Source organism: Lucilia sericata, unplaced genomic scaffold, assembly GCF_015586225.1.
Source record: "Lucilia sericata isolate MDLA Ls3-8-SP2 unplaced genomic scaffold, ASM1558622v1 Contig000729F_arrow, whole genome shotgun sequence".
Lineage (NCBI taxonomy): Eukaryota > Metazoa > Arthropoda > Insecta > Diptera > Calliphoridae > Lucilia > Lucilia sericata.
Genome location: NW_023994728.1, coordinates 59,972 through 81,813, shown reverse-complemented (window position 1 = coordinate 81,813; position 21,842 = coordinate 59,972). Strand labels below are relative to the sequence as shown.

At 25.4% G+C, this 21,842-nt stretch overlaps 1 protein-coding gene across 7 annotated transcripts in view; it reads left to right on the top strand.

The window, feature by feature from the left end:
• The window catches only part of LOC119607685 (collagen alpha-1(XVIII) chain-like), a 227,549-nt gene that overhangs the window by 146,451 nt on the left and 59,256 nt on the right, over positions 1-21,842 (top strand). For 3 of the 7 annotated variants that reach the window (XM_037961745.1, XM_037961748.1, XM_037961749.1), the window contains 3 exons: positions 4,317-4,343; positions 17,106-17,120; positions 17,465-17,595. In XM_037961745.1, the coding sequence (XP_037817673.1) occupies positions 4,317-4,343; positions 17,106-17,120; positions 17,465-17,595 (173 nt within the window). The remainder of the gene's footprint in view (positions 1-4,316; positions 4,344-17,105; positions 17,121-17,464; positions 17,596-21,842) is intronic. The other 4 variants (XM_037961746.1, XM_037961750.1, XM_037961747.1 and 1 more) reach the window with 2 other exon arrangements.

The following is a 21,842-nucleotide window of genomic DNA, read 5'->3' as shown; positions in this document are numbered from 1 at the left end:
TCGATTATATAATTAACTATAATCTGGACTATAGAGTCTCTACAGTAATGTTTTCTTTAGTAACGTCTATAGAGTCGACTATAGTATTGTTTATATAACTAAGTACTATCTGTATACTCGTCTATAGAACCATCTATAGTCTCGAGTATTGGGTTAGTAGTGGGTTAGTAATCTAGTAATATAGATTATATAATCATCTATAATCTGTATTATAAAGTTGTTTGTTTATAGCATGGATTATAGGGTCCTCTATAATCTCGACTATAGAATAACTTATAGTCTCTACTACATAGTTATTCTTTGTCCTAACGAAGTATAACTCCAGAAAATTTTGTATATATAATAAATTTTGAGATAATTTTTGAGTTAGAAAAATTTCCCTACTTATGAGCTATTTTTATGAACTTAATTGTACATTCAATATACGAAAATTATTTAGTATACAAAACAGATTATTGGTAAATAATAATTTCATTATATTTCTAACACATATACACAAACAAATTCACAACAAAGTATGAGTGCAAGACAATTTGTAAGAAATATGTATTAAAACGAATAATATTTTCATACCATAAATAGTTGAAGTAGATTATAAAATCATTTTTAAAAATTTAAAGAAATATCAACAATATTAATAGAAGATTGAAACAATAGCAAATTCTTATTACAGACATTATTTTCAAAATTGCCCTACAACTTACTTGATCAAATTGAACCTTTTGCGTTAAAGCAAATAAACACATGTTTATCCATTTCTTTTGAATTTATGAGGGTGTGTTTTGGAAAAAACTCATAAAACCAGCATTCTCTATTTGACCTCTTATGACTATCTAATACTAAGAAATAGTAACAAAAGTCAATGAACAGATTCTCTTTCTCATTTAATATTTGTTTTAAAAACGACCCAATAAAACCGTTAAATTTCAAACATCCTTTGATAAAAAAGGTACAACAAAACAATCTACTGAATAATCCCCTTTTGTTTACCTTTTCTTTTCGCTTGTTTGTCTTTTATCTTTTTGTAACGCGCTCTCATACTGTTAAAAAACAAACAAAAAACATGTTTTTTTTTTTTTTTTTTCAAAAACATTAGATTTTGTAAAAAAAAATAGTATGTGGAGGTATGTTTTCTTGCAAAATTAAATATATTGTTTTAACCAAATGTAGGAAAAATATTTAAATAAATAAACAAATATAAAATTGCAAATATTGTACATAAAAAAACTTCACATTCACTTCAAAATAAATGCGGGAAATGCTCCCATCTATATACTTTTGTTTAACAGTGTTTTTTATGTCATTCAAAAAATTTCTAGAATGGTCCTTTTTATGTTTAACTTGTCTTTGCGTTTAAGTGGAAATTATTATAAAAAGTAATAGTAAAAGAAAAGCACCTTTTGTATAGCTTTAATAATAGTTTTCTCTTTGTTCAAAGCACTCAAATTTTTTTTTGGTGCAATATTAAAATTTGGTTGTGCACCTTTTTGTAAGTACTATCATTATATTTTCTTAACCCTTCAGTTCAGTTCTAGTTCAGTTCTAGTTCAGTTCTAGTTCAGTTCTAGTTCAGTTCTAGTTCAGTTCTAGTTCTGTTCTAGTTCAGTTCTAGTTCAGTTCTAGTTCAGTTCTAGTTCAGTTCTAGTTCAGCTCTAGTTCAGTTCTAGTTCAGCTCTAGTTCAGTTCTAGTTCAGTTCTAGTTCAGTTCTAGTTCAGTTCTAGTTCAGCTCTAGTTCAGCTCTAGTTCAGTTCTGGTTCAGTTCTAGTTCAGTTCTAGTTCAGTTCTAGTTCAGTTCTAGTTCAGTTCTAGTTCAGTTCTAGTTCAGTATGTTCAGTCTAGTTCAGTTCTAGTTCAGTTCTAGTTCAGTTCTAGTTCAGTTCTAGTTCAGTTCTAGTTCAGTTCTAGTTCAGTTCTAGTTCAGTTCTAGTTCAGTTCTAGTTCAGCAGTGCTAGTTCAGTTCTAGTTCAGTTCTAGTAGTTCAGTTCAGTTCTAGTTCAGTTCTAGTTCAGTTCTAGTTCAGTTCCTAGTTCAGTTCTAGTTCAGTTCTAGTTCAGTTCTAGTTCCAGGTTCAGTTCAGTTCTAGTTCAGTATGTCAAGTTCTAGTTCAGTTCCTAGTTCAGTTCAGTTCAAGTTCTAGTTCAGTTCTAGTTCCAGTTCTAGTCAGTTCTAGTTCATTTCTAGTTCAGTAGTTCAGTTCTAGTTCAGTTCTAGTTCCAGTTCTAGTTCAGTTCTAGTTCAGTTCTAGTTCAGTTCTAGTTCAGTTCAGTTCAGTTCTGTAGTTCTAAGGTTCAGTTCTAGTTCAGTTCTAGTTCAGTTCTAGTTCAGTTCTAGTTCAGTTCTAGTTCAGTTCTAGTTCAGTTTCTAGTTCAGTTCTAGTTCAGTTCTAGTTCAGTTCTAGTTCAGTTCTAGTTCAGTTCTAGTTCAGTTCTAGTTCAGTTCTAGTTCAGTTCTAGTTCAGTTCTAGTTCAGTTCTAGTTCAGTTCTAGTTCAGTTCTAGTTCAGTTCTAGTTCAGTTCTAGTTCAGTTCTAGTTCAGTTCTAGTTCAGTTCTAGTTCAGTTCTAGTTCAGTTCTAGTTCAGTTCTAGTTCAGTTCTAGTTCAGTTCTAGTTCAGTTCTAGTTCAGTTCTAGTTCAGTTCTAGTTCAGTTCTAGTTCAGTTCTAGTTCAGTTCTAGTTCAGTTCTAGTTCAGTTCTAGTTCAGTTCTAGTTCAGTTCTAGTTCAGTTCTAGTTCAGTTCTAGTTCAGTTCTAGTTCAGTTCTAGTTCAGTTCTAGTTCAGTTCTAGTTCAGTTCTAGTTCAGTTCTAGTTCAGTTCTAGTTCAGTTCTAGTTCTAGTTCATAGTTCTAGTTCTTCTAGTTCAGTTCTAGTAGGTCTATTAGTTCTAGTTCAGTTCTAGTTCAGTTCTAGTTCAGTTCTAGTTCAGTTCTAGTTCAGTTCTAGTTCAGTTCTAGTTCAGTTCTAGTTCAGTTCTAGTTCAGTTCTAGTTCAGTTCTAGTTCAGTTCTAGTTCAGTTCTAGTTCAGTTCTAGTTCAGTTCTAGTTCAGTTCTAGTTCAGTTCTAGTTCAGTTCTAGTTCAGTTCTAGTTCAGTTCTAGTTCAGTTCTAGTTCAGTTCTAGTTCAGTTCTAGTTCAGTTCTAGTTCAGTTCTAGTTCAGTTCTAGTTCAGTTCTACTTCAGTTCTACTTCAGTTCTAGTTCAGTTCTAGTTTAGTTCTAGTTCAGTTCTAGTTTAGTACGAGTTCTGTTACACAGTTCAAGTTTGTTGCCGTATTTTATTAAAAAAAAATTATACGTTTACTGCAGAACGATTTTCTTATTTCCAGCACCTAATTTATTTTTCCCTGTGTATTTAATTTTTTCTCTCTTGTCATTATTGCTGTATGTTGTGATTGAAACAAGTGCATATTTCTTGGCAGCTTGAAAACATAAACTGCAAACACAAATAATGAAAAGCAAAGAAAAAAAAACGAAAAAATAACAGTCCCTTTTTCCCTGAAATTTAGCGTTATTATTTTAATTTTCTCCTGCTTTCTGGTTTTATTTGGTTTGGTTTGCCCATTACTTTGTTTGGGTGTAATGGGTTTTAGGTGGAATATTAAGTTTGTATGCTTTTTGTTTTTGTCCGCTTGTGGAACATTTCGGTGGGAAATTGTTGTCGTGATATATATTGAATTTAAGTTGAATTTGTGAAATAGTAGTTAATTTTTTAAAAAGCAGGAAATCCTTTTTTATAGTAAAAATGGAAATTTTGTTAAACCTTTAAACACAGCCCGTTACCTATTTATCAAATATATATCATGTAGCGTATGAGCAACATTTGCATACTCATACTCGCCGTTATACTCAAACAATATATTTTATAACACATAAACAAGTTTTTTATACAAAATTAACACTGTTTTATTATAAAACGTATATTTCACAATAAATCAATTATTTTTGTTTTGCTACTATTCATAAATTATGAAACACAAAAAAAAATATTTAAAACATTCAACAAAACAAAAACCCTACAAAGTTCAATAAACAACAACCGTTAAAAAAACTCTTGCGTTTTCACTTAAAAAATAACAATTTCTTAATTTTTTATTTAATAATTTTTAAAGGAACTAACATTTAGTAAATGATAATATTTGCATAGAAATATTTTTTATTTAAAATATTTTTAAAACAGGAAATTTATTTTAAGAAAAATAAAAAATAAACCATTAGCTATATTACTCTTAACCGCTTGTTCAATTTGCCACTATTAACAAAAACTACCTTTTTTGTGTTTTTTCCTATATTTTCTATAATTTCTGCAATTCAAATTCAATAGTTTACTACAGCTCCGGAATATGAAACGGTAAATATTTCGTTTTTTTGGAGTTTAAATTTTATTGTTTATAATTTTTTTCTTTGTTAAATAAAGTTTGCAAAATACAACAAAATGAAAATAAATAAATAAATAATATTCTCTATGTGCATGTAAAGCAAATAAATATTTGCAGTTTAAATATTTGTTATAGTATTTCATATATATTTTTCAAAAACTATTATTTATCTTTCTCATAAATGAAATGAAATTTGCAATTGTTTTCATTTAATGTTTGTGATTAAATGGAATATAAAAAAGTTAGAAATAATATGGAGATTTGATTTAAAATTATTTAGCAACAATTTAATTTAGAATTTAATATTTGTTAAATTTAATTGCCAATTATTTAGAAATAATAATTTAGAAGAAATTAAAATCAGAGATTTAATTTATATATCTTAAATAGTTTGGGCAACAATTTAGGTATTAGCTGTTTAAATATAAATTACAAAATTGAACTTTCAAACTGAACTAGAACTGAACTAGAACTGAACTAGAACTGACTAACTAGAACTGAACTAGAACTGAACTAGAACTGAACTAGAACTGAACTAGAACTGAACTAGAACTGAACTAGAACTGAACTAGAACTGAACTAGAACTGAACTAGAACTGAACTAGAACTGAACTAGAACTGAACTAGAACTGAACTAGAACTGAACTAGAACTGAACTAGAACTGAACTAGAACTGAACTAGAACTGAACTAGAACTGAACTAGAACTGAACTAGAACTGAACTAGAACTGAACTAGAACTGAACTAGAACTGAACTAGAACTGAACTAGAACTGAACTAGAACTGAACTAGAACTGAACTAGAACTGAACTAGAACTGAACTAGAACTGAACTAGAACTGAACTAGAACTGAACTAGAACTGAACTAGAACTGAACTAGAACTGAACTAGAACTGAACTAGAACTGAACTAGAACTGAACTAGAACTGAACTAGAACTGAACTAGAACTGAACTAGAACTGAACTAGAACTGAACTAGAACTGAACTAGAACTGAACTAGAACTGAACTAGAACTGAACTAGAACTGAACTAGAACTGAACTAGAACTGAACTAGAACTGAACTAGAACTGAACTAGAACTGAACTAGAACTGAACTAGAACTAGAACTGAACTAGAACTGAACTAGAACTGAACTAGAACTGAACTAGAACTGAACTAGACTGAACTAGAACTGAACTAGAACTGAACTAGAACTGAACTAGAACTGAACTAGAACTGAACTAGAACTGAACTAGAACTGAACTAGAACTGAACTAGAACTGAACTAGAACTGAACTAGAACTGAACTAGAACTGAACTAGAACTGAACTAGAACTGAACTAGAACTGAACTAGAACTGAACTAGAACTGAACTAGAACTGAACTAGAACTGAACTAGAACTGAACTAGAACTGAACTAGAACTGAACTAGAACTGAACTAGAACTGAACTAGAACTGAACTAGAACTGAACTAGAACTGAACTAGAACTGAACTAGAACTGAACTAGAACTGAACTAGAACTGAACTAGAACTGAACTAGAACTGAACTAGAACTGAACTAGAACTGAACTAGAACTGAACTAGAACTGAACTAGAACTGAACTAACTGAACTAACTGAACTAGAACTGAACTAGAACTGAACTAGAACTGAACTAGAACTGAACTAGAACTGAACTATACTATAGACTGGACTATATATTAGATTATAAAGTAGGCAATAGACCAGGCCATAGACTATAGAATATAATAAATACTAGCCTATAGACCATTGACTTCATTATGAACTTATTTGTAGACTAGGCGAAAAAAAGCTCTTAAAAACTCCCTCGTATAATCCACTATAATTTCGTTTTTAATTTTTTCCCCCATTAATTATTCCCCAATTGACGCAAATTTTCTATACCTGTCAATGACTACAGGAAACGAGCTTTTTATGAATTTCATTGTATATTTTCTTTTTTTTTTTTTTTTTGCTAAATAATTTCTGTTAACGTTGTGATTTTTTTTTCATTTTGTTATTTGTGTGTCACATTATATTGTTAAAATATTTCATTTATGTTGTTTTTCTTTTTTGTTATTGTTGTTAAATTTGTCACATTCATACAAGCAGGTGTCAATATTCCCAAAAGATAACAAATACGTAGCAATCACGTTTATTTCATTTTTTTTGTTATTGTTGCTGCATGTAGCAAATATTATTCATGTTGTACGTTAACACTTACAATTTGTTAAACATAATTTAACTTGTTGCAAAACAACAACAAAAATTTGTGTGTATATAACTAAATTTATTATAAATAATAAAACTTTGTTCATCAAATTGGATTTAGATAAAATATATAATAAATGAAATACTAACTAGTATGGAATATGTTTTTTTTTTTGCGTAGAAATATTATCTATAAACTGAAAAGGGGGAGGGGGGTGTAACACTTTTGCAGCAAATATTGACGAAACAGGAATTAGGGAAATTTAAAGAGTGAAAATTTTGCTAAATTTTTGTATAATTTTGTTAAAGTTAAATTTTCAAAATTTTGGTTTGGATACTGAAATGTTTCTAAAAACGATATTTTTTGCATTTCTCTAGTTGTTTTTAATAACAAATTAGGAAAAGTCCTTATTGTTTTCCTAAACCCCTATGCTATGTTTTTCAACAATAGTGTAAAAATTTACATGTTAACACATCACGTCTCAATGACACATGTAGATGTAAAAAGCAGAAAAAAAGAAAACAACAAATGCGTTGTACATGAATGTTAGAAAATGTCAAACCAAAAATATTGGGTTATTTTTAGTTTGTAATAAAGATGCATGACATAGAATTTTATATTTCAACTAAAACAAAAAATATCTAAAGTAAATTTAAGATATTTTGTTAAAAAAAATAACAATATAATGCTAAAATCATGACATATTCTTTAAAACAGTCTAAATTTTTCACACGAAAATGCAAAATTTTTGAAAAAAAATTTCAAACCTTATGTCACATACCATCGACTAAGTAACCTTAATATTCAAAACAAAAATAATGACGACTATTTTTATTAATGCTGAGTTGTAAAACCATTTTTATCAGAAAATTTTTATTTAATGGCCTCTATACACTTTTCAACATAATGTTTTCACTTTATATTTTTTGATAGAATTTTTTTTTAATGTATTCTTTTTTTCTCTCCAGTTAAACGTGATGAATTTGTTTATTTCAGGCAAAAATTTAAATTTGCAATTCATCATTCATATACATGTTATAACTTTTCACTTTTGGTTTGTCCTCTTGTTTGCCTCTAAAATGTGTTTTTTTGAAGCAACAATAATTGTGTCATGTTCCAAATAAAACAAATGTTGAAAATTTATATTACCAACTGCAAAACAGACCAATAAAACAATTACAACATCATTTATTATAATAATGTCAAAGCTTTTGTTCCATTGTGTTTTTTTTTTTTTTTTTTTTTTTTTTTTTTGCTTTTCATTAAAACATTCAGTTTAATTCTGGAGTTTTAAAACTTCAAGTTTTAAAATATTTTATTCATGCTTTACTTTTTTCATTTCAATATTTAAATTGCCATATTTTATACAGTGACTCTTTTACATTCACTAGAATAATAAAGCCTGTACAAATAAATGTATGAGGGCTTTTTTTTTTCATATAGTCATGGATTATAAAAATAGATCCTTTAACATGTAACAACAGTTTTTGTTAACAAAAAAAAATATACATTCGTTATTATAAATTGTTTATATAAGTACCGCTACTTTAATTTGTCAATATTTAAGACTTGATTCCATAAAAATAAAATTTCAAGCGAAATTTTAGGACATTCTCTATAAAAAAATGGAATTTTAGTAAACTCTATAGAAAAAATGAATATTTTAAAAAATTCTATAGCAAAATGGAAATTTAAAAAAAGATGGTTAATAAATGGAAAATTTTAAAACAATTTCTATTAAGCGAAATTTAAAAAAAATTCTTTATAAAAGGGGACATTTTCAAAATTTCTCTATAAAAAGGGATCTTTGAAATATTTAATATAAAATGGAAAAATTTCTAAATTCGCTTTAAATAAGGAAAATTTTCAGTATTTCTCCACAAAAATGAATAATTTCAATAAAAGGAAAATTTTTTAAAATGTCTTTATAAAAATTTTCCATAGAAATGGAAATTCGCAATAAAATGGAAAATTTTCTATAAAATGCGAATTTTCCCGAAAACTTTCTGTATAAAGAGAATTTTACGAAAATTTTCTATAAAAAGAGAATTTTACGAAAATTTTCTATAAAAAGAGAATTTTACGAAAATTTTCTATAAAAAGAGAATTTTCTGAAAAATTTCTATAAAAAGAGAATTTTCTCGAAAATTTTCTATAAAAAGACAATTTTCTCGAAAATTTTCTATAAAAAGACAATTTTCTCGAAAATTTTCTATAAAAAGACAATTTTCTCGAAAATTTTCTATAAAAAGAGAATTTTCTCGAAAATTTTCTATAAAAGAGAATTTTCTCTTTGTCTAAATTCGCTTTAAAAATTTTCCATAGAAATGGAAATTCGCAATAAAATGGAAACATTTCTATAAAATGGGAATTTTCCCGAAAACTTTCTGTATAAAGAGAATTTTCCCGAAAACTTTCTGTATAAAGAGAATTTTCCCGAAAATTTTCTATAAAAAGAGAATTTTCCCGAAAATTTTCTATAAAAAGAGAATTTTCCCGAAAATTTTCTATAAGAATAGAAAATTTAGGAAAATGTTCTATAAAAATAGAAATTTTCCGGAAATGTTCTATAAGAATAGAAATTTTCCGGAAATTTTCTATAAAAATAGAAATTTTCCGAAAAATTTTCTAAAATAAATAGAAATTTTTTCGAAATATTTTCTAAAAAAATTAAAATTTTCCGAATTTTTCTATAGAATTCCGAATTTTTCTATGAAATTAGGAATTTTCTGAAATATTTCTATTAAAATATAAATTTTCCTAAATAGAAATTTTCCGAAAATTTTCTATAAAAAATAGAAATTTTCCGAAAATTGTCTATAAAAAATAGAAATTTTCCGAAAATTGTCTATAAAAAATAGAAATTTTCCGAAAATTGTCTATAAAAAATAGAAATTTTCCGAAAATTGTCTATAAAACATAGAAATTTTCCGAAAATTGAAATTTTTCGCAAAATTTTCTATAAAATTGAAATTTTCCGCAAAATTTTCTATAAAAATTGAAATTTTCCGCAAAATTTTCTATAAAAATAGAAATTTTCCGCAAAATTTTCTATAAAAATAGAAATTTTCCGCAAAATTTTCTATAAAAATAGAAATTTTCCGCAAAATTTTCTATAAAAATAGAAATTTTCCGCAAAATTTTCTATAAAAATAGAAATTTTCCGCAAAATTTTCTATAAAAATAGAAATTTTCCGCAAAATTTTCTATAAAAATAGAAATTTTCCGCAAAATTTTCTATAAAAATAGAAATTTTCCGCAAAATTTTCTATAAAAATAGAAATTTTCCCAAAATTTTCTATAAAAATAGAAATTTTCCCAAAATTTTCTATAAAAATAGAAATTTTCCGCAAAATTTTCTATAAAAATAGAAATTTTCCGCAAAATTTTCTATAAAAATAGAAATTTTCCGCAAAATTTTCTATAAAAATAGAAATTTTCCGCAAAAATTTTCTATAAAAGTAGACAATTTCAGAAAAATTTTCTATAAAAAAAGAAATTTTCCGAAAAGTTTTCTATAAAAATATAAATTTTCCGAAAAATTTTTTATAAAAATAGAAATTTTCCGAAAATTTTTTATAAAAAATAGAAATTTTCCAAAAAATTTTTATGAAAAATAGAAATTTTCCCAAAATTTTCTATAAAATAGAAATTTTCCAAAACCTTCCTACAAAAATAGAAAATAGTTGACATTGGTAGTGTATTTAAAAATCGTTTCATTATATTATTTAATCTTCTTTATATATATTTTATTTTATTGTAATTGTTGTAGTTACTGTTGGTGTATTTATTATTTCATCTTTTGACTGCAACACCATGTTTTTTTGTTGCATTTTTCTGTTTCTGTTAACTTAATGCCCAAAAATCACTCACAATTTGTTGATTTGTTTCAGTTTTTGTTTTACAGATTTTGCATTTTTTTTATAATGAATTGTGAATAGTGTTGCATATTTTAATTGATGGAGCTTTTGGATTGGGCTGTAGATTTTTTTTTTGACAGCACACTTTGTGTAGCATCAAGAGTATTAAAATCGTAAAAATATATAATAAACGTTATATGAGTAGAGAGTATTTAAATGTTACTTTTTCAATATTAACTAAAGAGTTTGAATACACTATCGCCTAGAGTTGGGGATAAACTTTTTACACCAAATGCATGTCTTTTGAAGTAAAGAGAAATAATGTAAGATAGTTATCCTTTACTGCAGACATGATTTGATTAGTTTCCAACTTTCAACACAATCAGCTTTTCCAAAAAAAAAAAAAATATTTCTTTCTCTGAAAAGTTGTACTCTTATAAACATATTTTCCTTTAAACTGCCACCCATTTATAGTACTTAAGATTTCAATCTAAATAACATTTTATTATAATGTTTATTTCATAAATTTTCATTGAAGATTTATCTTATGAATCTTAAAATTGCTATGACATGAATCGATTTTAAACACGCTTCAAAATCAACACATACTCTTTCTATCTCGCTCATACACATTCTCTTAAAATCCATACAAACATACATTATGTTTAAATGATTAAGTCTATCAATTTGATATTGTTTTTCATATCTCTCTCTCTCTCTCATATACGATGAAGAGCCATGTGTTGCAACTACAAAGGATAATCAATTATCGAATACCATGATGATTTATACAAGTGGCATGTTAAACAAATATGCTTTGTCGCAATACATATTGGTGAAAGTTTTGGGGGGATGGGTGTTTGTTAGATCCAAAGGTATGATTTATATACTACTGAAACGTGTGTGTTATATGTAAAAATTTTATATATATATATATATATATATATATATATATATATATATATATATATATATATATATATATATATATATACATATATACATGTATTAATGTGTAGAACCAATATAAATACAATATGATTTTATATGTCATTAAAATGACTATGACAGACACCTGTGAACTTATAATAAAACTTGAGATTTTTCATAATTTTTTATAATGTTTTTTTGTTTGTTATTACCAGTAAGACAAACGACAAAAGCAATTTGATTTTATATGCTGTTGTGTTTTTCTGTCGATAATAAGTAAAGGTTATATGAGACGAAAAATTAAATAAATAATTGATGTATTATGACATCATGACCTTTATACATACATTTTCGGCATATGTTAAATATTAATCATAATTTAAAAGTAAAATTAAACAAAAATATTTACAATAATTCATACATTTGAGAAAAACAATAACATTAAAACAAACAACACAAAGAAAAATAGTACTTTCGTGCTTGATATCAAAGACATTTTAAAAAAACTTTATCTTTGTGTGTATATAATAGAAGACTTGTATACCCTACACCACTATAGTGGGATGGGTATTATGCATTTGTGATGATGTTTATAATCCCCTACACCCATCTTAAAGTACACCAATCGGATCAAAATCACTTTCTGAGTCAATTTAGCTATGTCCGTCTGTCTTCCTGTGTATCCATGTAAATATTGTGTGCATGCTACAGGGCGCAATTTCTAAACAAATTTGAGGAAATTTGGCACATGCTCTTCTTTTGACCCAAGGATGAAGCATATTGAAAATGGTTACAATCGGTCCATTATTTCACCTAAAACCCATACAAACGTAAACCTCTCTTTTTGTAAAACATTTTCGGAAATTTTTTTATAATTTTTTTTTTGAAAATTTCTCCTTTTATAAAAAACTAACTTTTATGGAGATAAAAGAAAGAATAAATTTTCCCAAAATTTTCTTTTGAAAATTTTGCTTTTTATGGAAAAATTTACCAAGAATATTTTTATAGAAAATTTCTACGACATGTTTCTATAAAAAGAGAAAAATTAGAAAATTTTCGGAAAATGTCTCTTTTCATAGAAAATATATGAAACTTAATTTTACCAAATGTTTTGGTAAATTTTCGGAAATTTTGTCCTTTCATAGAAAATTTTTCTTTTTATAGGAGATATTCGGAAGTTTTCTCTTTTAATAGCAAACTTTCGCAAAATTTTCCTTTTTCTGAAACTTCCATAAAAAGAGATTTTTATGGAAGTTTTTTGAAAATTTTTCTTTTTATAGAAAATTTTCAGAAAATTCCTCTTTTTATAGAAAATTTTCAGAAAATTTATGTTTTTATAGCAAATTTTCGGAAATTTTCTATCTTTATAGAAACTTTTCGGAAAATTTCCCTCTTTATTAAAAATTTTCTCTCTTTAATTTTCGGAAATTTTCTATTTTTATAAAAATCTTCAGAAAATGCCTCTTTTTTGATAGAAAATTTTCAGAAAATTTCTCTCTTTATAGAAACTTTTCGAAAAATTTCTCTCTTTATAGAAACTTTTCGGAACATTTCCCTCTTTATAGAAACTTTTCGGAAAATTTGTCCCTTTATAGAAACTTTTCGGAAAATTTCTCTCTTTATAGAAACTTTTCGGAAAATTTCTCTCTTTACAGAAAATTTTCTTAAAAATTTCTCTCTTTATAGAAAATTTTGGGAAAATTTCTCTCTTTATAGAAAATTTTCGGAAAATTTCTCTCTTTATTGAAATTTTTCGGAAAATTTCTCTCTTTATTGAAATTTTTCGGAAAATTTCTCTCTTTATTGAAATTTTTCGGAAAATTTCTCTCTTTATTGAAATTTTTCGGAAAATTTCTCTCTTTATTGAAATTTTTCGGAAAATTTCTCTCTTTATAGAAAATTTTCGGAAATTTATCTCTTTATAGAAACTTTTCGGAAATTTTCTCTCTTTATAGAAACTTTTCGGAAAATTTCTCTCTTTATAGAAGCTTTTCGGAAAATTATAGAAACTTTTCGGAAAATTTCTCTCTTTATAGAAGCTTTTCGGAAAATTTCTCTCTTTCTAGATAATTTTTGGAAAATTTCTCTTTATAGAACAAAAATTTATCTTATAGAAAATTTCTTTTTTATAGAAATTTTTCCGAAATTTCTCTCTTTACGGAAAATTTCTACTTTTATTGAATAATCTTTATAGAAAATTTTCAGAAAATATATAATTTTATAGAAAATCTTCGGAAAATGTCGCTTTGTAGAGAAAATTTTGAGAAATTTTCGGAAAATGTGTTTTTTTTTATAGAAAATCTTCAGAAAATTTCTCTTTTTATAGATATCTTCAGAAAATGTCTCTTTTTATAGAAAATTTTCGGAAAAATTCGCTCTTATGGAAATTTTCGGAAAATTTATCTTCAGAAATCTCTCTTTTTATAGAAAATTTTCGGAAAATTTCGCTCTTTATGGAAAATTTTCGTCTATTTTTATAGAAAATTTTCGGAAAATTTCTCTTTTTATAGAAATCTTCAGAAAATTTATATTTTTTGATAGAAAGTTTTCGGAAACTTTTTCTCTTTATAGAAAATTTTCGGAAAATTTCTCTTTTTATAGGAAATCTTCGGAAAATGTTTATAGAAAGAATTGCAAATTTTTTTCTTTTTTAGATAAATTTCTGAAAGTTTATCTTTTATTAGAATATTTCTATTTTTATTAAATTTGTTTTTAAATTTCTCTAGTTTTTACAAAGTTTTCGAAAAATGTCTACAGTTTTTTGAAAAATTTCTCCTTTTTTAGAATATTTTCGAAAATCTTAGAAAAGTTACTTTTGTTTTAAGAAAATTTTAGGAAAATGTCTCTTTTTATAACTTTTTTTTTGAAAAATTAGGAAAATTTTTATTTTATAAAATAGAGAAATTTCTATTTTTACTAACTATTATTGCAAAATTTCCCATTTAATAGAAAATTTAAGTTTTCATAGAGTATTCGTAGAATATTTTCCCTTTTTTATAGAAATTTTTTTGAAAATTTCTCATTCTTTTCTTTTCAAGGAAAGTAAATGAAAACATTTATATAATATTTTCTTAAAATGTCTCCTTTTTGTAGAAGATTTTCTGAAAACTTTTCATTTTATAGAACATTTTTCATAATTATCTCTTTTTTATAGAAAATTTCCAAAAAATTTATCTTTGAATATAATTTTTTTAAAGTCTTTCTATTTACAAAATTTATATTTTTATAGAAAATTTTGCAAAATGTTTTTAAAGAAAATTTTAAGAAATTTTCTCTTTTAATAGAATACATTTGAGAATTTCTTTTTCAAGAGAAAACATATTTCTTTAAAAAAAATGTTCTCTTTTTATACTGATACAAAACTTTAAGGAACTTTCTTCTTTTTATAGAATTTTTTTTTTGAAAAATTCTCTTATTATAGAAAATTTTCTGTAAATTTCACTTTTTATAGAAAATTTTCTTACAAATTTTTGAAAATTTTTCTGTTTATAGAATTTTTTTTTTTAATTTAAATTTTAGCAAAAATTGTTCTTTTATGCAAAATTGTCCCATTTTTATACAAATTTTATCTTATCATATAATATTTTCTAAAGAAATGTTAAGAGAACTTAAGATTTTCTAGGAATTTTTATTGTTAAATTTTGTTCAACAATTTTCTGGTCGATCAATATTCCTTTTTCGTTTTATTTTTTTTGATGGATGTATGATTGACAAAATATTTATTTATTTAGTTTTATTATCAGCTTTATCTGTTCTTATTGCATTGTCTATTTGCTTTCCTGTCTTGTGAATTTTGTTTAGTTCTTTCTTGTCAATATTTTCTGGAAAATTGTTTACACACATATAAGTTTATAAAATAAAATATTAATGTGTGCATGTATTAGCAATAAAATATAAATGTTTGAGAAATTATTTATGTATGTAAACGAGTATGCGTGTCTGTATGTATTATATATGAAATTTGATTTATTTATCTATTTCTTTATATTTTAAGATAATATTATTTTCTTTAATAAAGAAAATGTTTTAACAAATAATATTTAAGTAAATAATATTTTTATTTTATAAATTTAAATTTTTTTTCTGGATAACTGCAAGTATTTGTGTTCAAAATTTTATAGAAAAAAGTAAGAAAATATCGACAAAAAAAACACTTTAAATGTCAATATTTAATAAGGCAATTTAAAAATCAAGCAAATGACAGCTTTCAAATGTGTCTAATCAAAAATTTAACTTTACTTTATTTTGTATTTTAAAAACGTTTTACTGGAGTAGAGTTTTTTTATCTCATGAATGGATTGAATATACTATTCTAAAGGGAAATCACAATTGTGTTTCAAAAACAAACATATACATACAAACACACAATAAACAGTTAGTCGATACATATCACTTGTGCCACCAAGGAATTTATTTGTCCATATTAATTTGTGAAACCAACAAACACATTATTTAGGTTAAATTTTAAGTTTGTTTAAATGTCTGCATGATGTATAAAAGACAGAGAAGTTTTGCAAGGACAGGTCAATAGGTCATTATATAATTAAACAAGTAAGAGTGTTATATTCGGCTATACCGAATCTTATATACCCACCATCAAACCACGTTTGACTCGAATGAAACTTACTTATGTCGAATTTCATCTATATACTCGTATATTTAGGCCAGATATAAGCGTTAAAGTAATTTTCTGAAGGGGACCTTATATAGGGGGGTAGGATCAATTATGGGTCGATCCTCATAAAATTTGGTAGACAGAATTTGGGTCGTATTAAATTGATTTGTGTCGAATTTCATCGCTACACTCGTATTTTTAAACCATTAATGAGCGTTGCAGTCATTTTCTGAAGGGGACCTAATATGGGGGGTAGGGTCAATCATGGACCGATCCTCATACAATTTTTTAGATAGATTTTGACTCGTATGAAACTTACTTATGTCGAATTTCATCTATATACTAGTATTTTTAAGCCAGTAATGAGCGTTAAAGTCATTTTCTGAAGGGGAACTTATATGGGGGGTAGGGTCAGTTATGAACCAATCCTCATAAAATTTTGCATAGTGATTTTGAATCATAAGAAACTTACTTATGTCGAATTTTATCGCTATATTCGTATTTTTAAACATGTTATGGCTGTTAAAGCTGCTTTTCGAGGGGCCACTTGTATGGGGGTATCCGAAAACGTGGACCGATATTGCCCATCTTCAATACCAAACAAACCTTACCTATAAGAAATATTTATGTGAAATTTCAATCCTCTAGCTCTTTCCATTCGGACTCTATCGTGCTTTCAACAGACAGACGGACAGACAGACAGACAGACAGACAGACAGATGGACGGACGGACGGACGGACAGACATGGCTAGATCGTCTTAGAATTTAATGAGAACGCAGAATATATATACTTTTGTGGGTCTATGACCAATATTTCGATGTGTTACAAACGGAATGACAAAATCAATATAACCCCATCTTGTTTGATGATGGGTATAAAAATAGAATTTTAAAATGTGTGTTATTTAAATGTGTATGTTTGTTATAATTGTTTTCTTTAATTATTTTTATTTCATTTCTAAATTTTTTTTTTTTGCATTTTAAATGTTTGTTGTAATTGTAAAAACAATATCACAAAATTAACTTATTTTGCAAACCATTTGAACAAAATAATTCTATAAATAATTTCATTTAAAAAAATATTATTTTCTCTCTTTCTCTTTTTTCATTATTATTGATTAAATCATTAATTAGTGGTATCCACGTATGGTAAGTTTATCACCATTAGTATTATAGTAATTTAAAAAAAAAAAGAAAAAAATGATTTAACCATATTAAATATTTATACCTACAAGTATTATTATGTGTTATTTTTAATAAATATTTAAGTATTTATCAGTTCATTTACTTTATTATTTTTTTATTATTATTTGTTTAAGTTTTAATTTACATTTGTATAAATATTTACCATGGCAGAAGGAAAAAAAGTACTTTAAATATTAATTTCATTATAATTTTATTAATTAAATATTTATATTTTGTATATTTATTTCACGTTTATATGAGTATAAAACTTTATTAAAATGTTGTAAATTTTCTGTTTTTTTCTGTAGTTACGAGTGGCAGCTCTGAATGAACCTTATATTGGCGATTTACAGGGTATACGTGGTGCAGATTTTGCCTGTTATCGTCAGGGTAGAAGAGCTGGTTTATTGGGAACATTTAAAGCATTCCTGTCATCAAGGTAAGTGGTGTATTAATATTATTCTATAAAATATTTTAAAAACTGGAAAATGAAGTTTGATGTTTGGTCATATTAATAATGAATAGATCTAGTAAATTAAGCTGGTAATTAAAAACCTGGCTTCATTTTTTTTCCTCTGTTGTAGGAAAATGTTCTATAATATCTATAATAATAAGAAGCATTCTATACAAAGATACATTTTCCAAAAATTTTCTTTTAATTGAGAGTTTTTTCGTAAACTTTCTATAAAATAAGAAATTTCTTAAAAAGCGAAATTTTACGAAGATACTGTTTTAAAAGAGAAATCTACAACCAAACATTTTTTATAACAAAGAAAATCTTTCGAAAATTTTCTATAAAAAAAGTTTTTCAAAGATTTCCAACAAAAATTTAAGTTTTCCGAGAAATTTCTATAAAAAGAATAAACTTTTCAAAAATGTTCTATAAAAAAGATAAACTTTCTATAAAAAGAGAAATTTTCTGAAAATTTTCTATAAAAAGGGAAGTTTTCTGAAAATTTTCTAAAAGAAAACTTTTCTATAAAAAAGAGAAATTTTCCAAAAAAAATTCTATAAAATTTTCCAAAAATGTTCTATAAAAAAAAAATTTACGAATTTTTCTATAAAAAAAAATGAATTTTTACGAAATTTTTCTATAAAAAAAAACTTACGAAAATTTTCTATAAAAAGAGAAATTTTCCGAAATTTTTTCTATAAAAAGAGAAATAACCCAAAATTTTCTATAAAAAGAGAAATTTTCCGAATATTTTTTAAAAAGAAGAGAAATTTTTCGAAAATGTTTTATAAAACCATAAATTTTCCGAAAATTTTCTATAAAACCATAAATTTTCCGAAAATTTTCTATAAAACCATAAATTTTCCGAAAATTTTCTATAAAACCATAAATTTTTCGAAAATTTTCTATAAAACCATAAATTTTTCGAAAATTTTCTATAAAACCATAAATTTTTCGAAAATTTTCTATAAAAAGATAAATTTTTCGAAAATTTTCTATAAAAAGAGAAATTTTTCGAAAATTTTCTATAAAAAGAGAAATTTTTCGAAAATTTTTTATAAAAAGAGAAAATTTTCGAAAATTTTCTATAAAAAGAGAAATTTTTCGAAAATTTTCTATAAAAAGAAAAATTTTCCGAAAATTTTCTATAAAAAGAGAAATTTTCGGAAAATTTCACGTTATTGAAACGTGAAATTTTTGGAAACTTTCTATAAAATTTTCTTTAAAAAGACAAATTTTCCGAAAAAATTTTTATAAAAAGACAAATTTTCCGAAAATTTTCTATAAAAAGACAAATTTTCCGAAAATTTTCTATAAAAAGACAAATTTTCCGAAAATTTTCTATAAAAAGACAAATTTTCCGAAAATTTTCTATAAAAAGACAAATTTTCCGAAAATTTTCTATAAAAAGACAAATTTTCCGAAAATTTTCTATAAAAAGACGAATTTTCGGACATTTTTTATCATAAAGAGATATAAGAAAAATGTTTTTATAAAAAGAGAAATTTTCCAAAAAAATTTTTATAAAAAGAAAAAATTTTTCGAAAATTTTCCATAAAAAGAAAAATTGTTCCAAAATTTTTTTTATAAAAAGAGAAATTTTCCGAAAATGTTCTATAGAAAGAGAAACTTTTCGAAATTTTTCTATAAAAAGAGAAATTTTCCGAAACTTTTCTATAAAGAGAGTAATTTTCCGAAACTTTTCTGTAAAAAGAGAAATTTTCCGAAAATTTTATATAAAAAGGGAAATTTTACGAAACTTTTCTATAAAGAGAGAAATTTTCAAAAATTTCTCTATAAAAAAAAAAATTTCCGAAAATTTCCTATATAAGAGAGAATTTTCGAAGATTTTCTATAAAAAAATAAAAGATTTCCAAGATTTACTATTAAAAATATTCTGTAACAAAGAAAGGTTTTCCAAAAAATTCTACGAAAAAAAATATATATATAAGTTATAAATCTCTATTTATTGTTTTATAAATTTTATAATAAAAAATAAATGCTACAAAAAATTACCTTAAGAGAAATTTGAGAAAATTAAAATATATTAAAACTTGAATCTTGAAAAATGTTTTGAGCAATTTTCCGGAAGTTTTATAATAAAAAGAGATATTAAGTGAACAGTTTTTACTATTTCTATCTTAATTAGCAGGCTTAAATATAATTTCCTTGTTTTCTCTACAGTTTTTACCTTAATAACACTAATCTATTTAATTAACAATAGTTAATTCCCTTCCTTAAATAGATAACTAATAATAAATTAATTAAAATTTGCCTGTACATAGAAACATACATACTTAAATACATGCATATAATCCCTATAAAATGTCTTCATTAATAACAAAACAAAATAGATGAAAAATTAAACTACAAGCTTAAACTTATAAATACTTTTGAAGAATTTTTAATAAGACACCTTCAGACCGACAGACACTTTTACTTTAGGAATAAGAAGTCTTAAACTAATTGCTGCTCTTCTAACATTTGATGGCACTTAAAAATATTTCATTTCATGTTGGTGTTTTTTTATTTTGTCTTATTAATTAAAAACATAAAAAAATGTTTCTTCATATTCATAATTAAGAAAATGTCTTGACTTAATGAACAAAATTAAAAACTTTCTTTAGCTATTATAGTAATAAACTTAATTAAAGGCTTTTTTTGAAGAAAAACAAAATAAAACTTAATAACAATAGTAGCAACAAATGCAGGAAGCAAAAATACATTTTTTGACACTCATACTGTAAAATAAGTTGGTTGTTTTTTTAATAAAACTCTGGTTATACAAATTTTATTAATAAAATTACAAAATATTTTTAGTTGAAATCTTTCTTCTACTCTTAAAAGTTTAATATTTTTTTGCGGGGAAAAAACTTAAATAACTATGATCTTGTTAGTAATGTTATAAACCCCAACCGTGTTGAAAAAAATGTAGAGAAAAAATTCTTTTATTACTTTTAATAAGGCGTTCAACATAAACACAAGCACAACAGGTGCCCATAATGATTATGACAGGACTAAATAACAAACACAACAACAGCGCTAGTATTAACAACAGAAAAGTAGTACAAAATTTCCCTGACGTAGCCAAAAAAATTTGAAAAAATTAAATGTGATACTTGTAAAAAAAATTTGCAGTTGAAAAAAAAGGAAAACTTTTATATTTTGTGGTGGTCACAAAAAAGTTTATATTTTTCTTTTCTACAAAAATTTGTTACTGGTCAACGAAATGTTATATGATTTTAAAGAGGGTTAGGGTAAAAAGTATTTCCTTTTTTAAATCAAATACCAACAAAAAGTCACAGGCTGTGGTCCAAATTCAATCCTTTGTGATAACTTAAAGGAAGAACGTTCAAAAAATCTACTTAACAGAGAATTTTCGCAATTTCAAAAAAAGGAAAATTTTCCAAACATTTTCTATAAAAAGGTAACATTTTTTTATAAAATGATAAACCTTTGAAAATTTTATAAAAATAGACAAACTTAGCAACTTTCTTAAAAAAGTGAATTTATTATAGACTAGACTATAGACTAGACTATAGACTAGACTATAGACTAGACTATAGACTAGACTATAGACTAGACTATAGACTAGACTATAGACTAGACTATAGACTAGACTATAGACTAGACTATAGACTAGACTATAGACTAGACTATAGACTAGACTATAGACTAGACTATAGACTAGACTATAGACTAGACTATAGACTAGACTAGACTATAGACTAGACTATAGACTAGACTATAGACTAGACTATAGACTAGACTATAGACTAGACTATAGACTAGACTATAGACTAGACTATAGACTAGAATATAGACTAGACTATAGACTAGACTATAGACTAGACTATAGACTAAACTATAGACTAAACTATAGACTAGACTATAGACTAGACTATAGACTAGACTATAGACTAGACTATAGACTAGAATATAGACTAGACTAGACTATAGACTAGAATATAGACTAGAATATAGACTAGACTAGACTAGTCTATATTCTAGTATAGACTAGACTATAGACTAGACTATAGTCTAGTCTATAGTCTAGTCTATAGTCTAGTCTATAGTCTAGTCTATAGTCTAGTCTATAGTCTAGTCTATAGTCTAGTCTATAGTCTAGTCTATAGTCTAGTCTATAGTCTAGTCTATAGTCTAGTCTATAGTCTAGTCTATAGTCTAGTCTATAGTCTAGTCTATAGTCTAGTCTATAGTCTAGTCTATAG